At 51.3% G+C, this 1,078-nt stretch overlaps 1 protein-coding gene across 1 annotated transcript in view; it reads right to left on the minus strand.

The window, feature by feature from the left end:
• Nucleotides 1-521: 521 nt before the first annotated feature.
• The window catches only part of LOC103373941 (high mobility group protein B2-like), a 9,549-nt gene continuing 8,992 nt past the window's right edge, over nucleotides 522-1,078 (minus strand). Inside the window, exon 5 of the mRNA XM_008303955.1 lies at nucleotides 522-757. Within this exon, the coding sequence (XP_008302177.1) occupies nucleotides 632-757 (126 nt within the window). The 3' untranslated portion in view covers nucleotides 522-631. The remainder of the gene's footprint in view (nucleotides 758-1,078) is intronic.

The raw sequence follows: 1,078 nt of genomic DNA on the forward strand, positions 1-1,078 counted from the left end.
TAGCTTGGTGTCCTAAAGCTTCATGAAATACACTCAAAACTACGAGATTAATGTGAGTCAGAGTGAACATGGATCCTCCAGTGGGTCAGAAGATCCAGGTGATGGTCCTACCTGTGCTACAGTCCATCTCCTCCATCCTCCCCGAGGAGCAACACACGACTGAAGGCTCAGACTGCAGCAGGTTTCACTTCTCTACGCCGGCTATCTGGCTATCTGAAGTCTGTGACTGGCTGTTCATCATGACTGGACTCAGGTGAGTGGTGCACCTGGCTGAGCTCTGCTGGGCCACTGCATGATACACCTGAGTACAGGTGAGGTTTGAATGTCCTCACAACAGGTGACACTTGACTGAATAATAACCGATTCCTGCCTGATTGAAACCAGGTTTATTAATAGAAACCTGCTGTTGCCATGGAGACAGGAACAGCTGCTCCTGATTGGCTGGCTGCTCTGTGCTCACCTGTCAGCTTTCTTCTTCTGTCCCTGCACTGACTCCACCAGGTGAAGCTGACCCTCTGTAACCAGGATGTCACGTGGTGAAGCCCCGCCTCCGGCCTGCTGTCCAATCAGCTGCTCTGAAACACACACACCTACCTGCCTCTCTCAGTCTCAGTCTGTCAGCTCGCCGTCTCTACTCGTCGTCCTCCTCGTCCTCGTCCTCGTCCTCGCCCTCGTCGTCCTCCTCCTCCTCTCCGCCCTGAGCTGAAGAACCGGGGTTCCTGGCATACGTTGCGCCGCCGCGGTACGCCACCATCTCCTGAACAGAACAGGTAAAGGTTGTTTAGAGGCAGCAGGAGGGCCGCTGGGCTGCATGAAGACAAGTGAAGGCTACACAGGTAAAGACCAGAGAGGCTGCAGCTGTTCCACCTGCACACAGGTGATTAAATACAGAAATAACAGAGTTTATCACAGCAGGAGTCTGATCTGTCAACACCACTGAAACTCCATGGCTCTCTAGTTAATATAACTGATCTTTGATAAGAGCCAATACCTGAGTACTAACGCGGATCAATAACCTGAATATCAACTCATTAAAGGATCAATAACCTGAATATTAACTCACTCATGGGTCACCGCT

The sequence above is a fragment of the Stegastes partitus genome, unplaced genomic scaffold (assembly GCF_000690725.1).
Source record: "Stegastes partitus isolate 25-593 unplaced genomic scaffold, Stegastes_partitus-1.0.2 Scaffold2103, whole genome shotgun sequence".
NCBI lineage: Eukaryota > Metazoa > Chordata > Actinopteri > Pomacentridae > Stegastes > Stegastes partitus.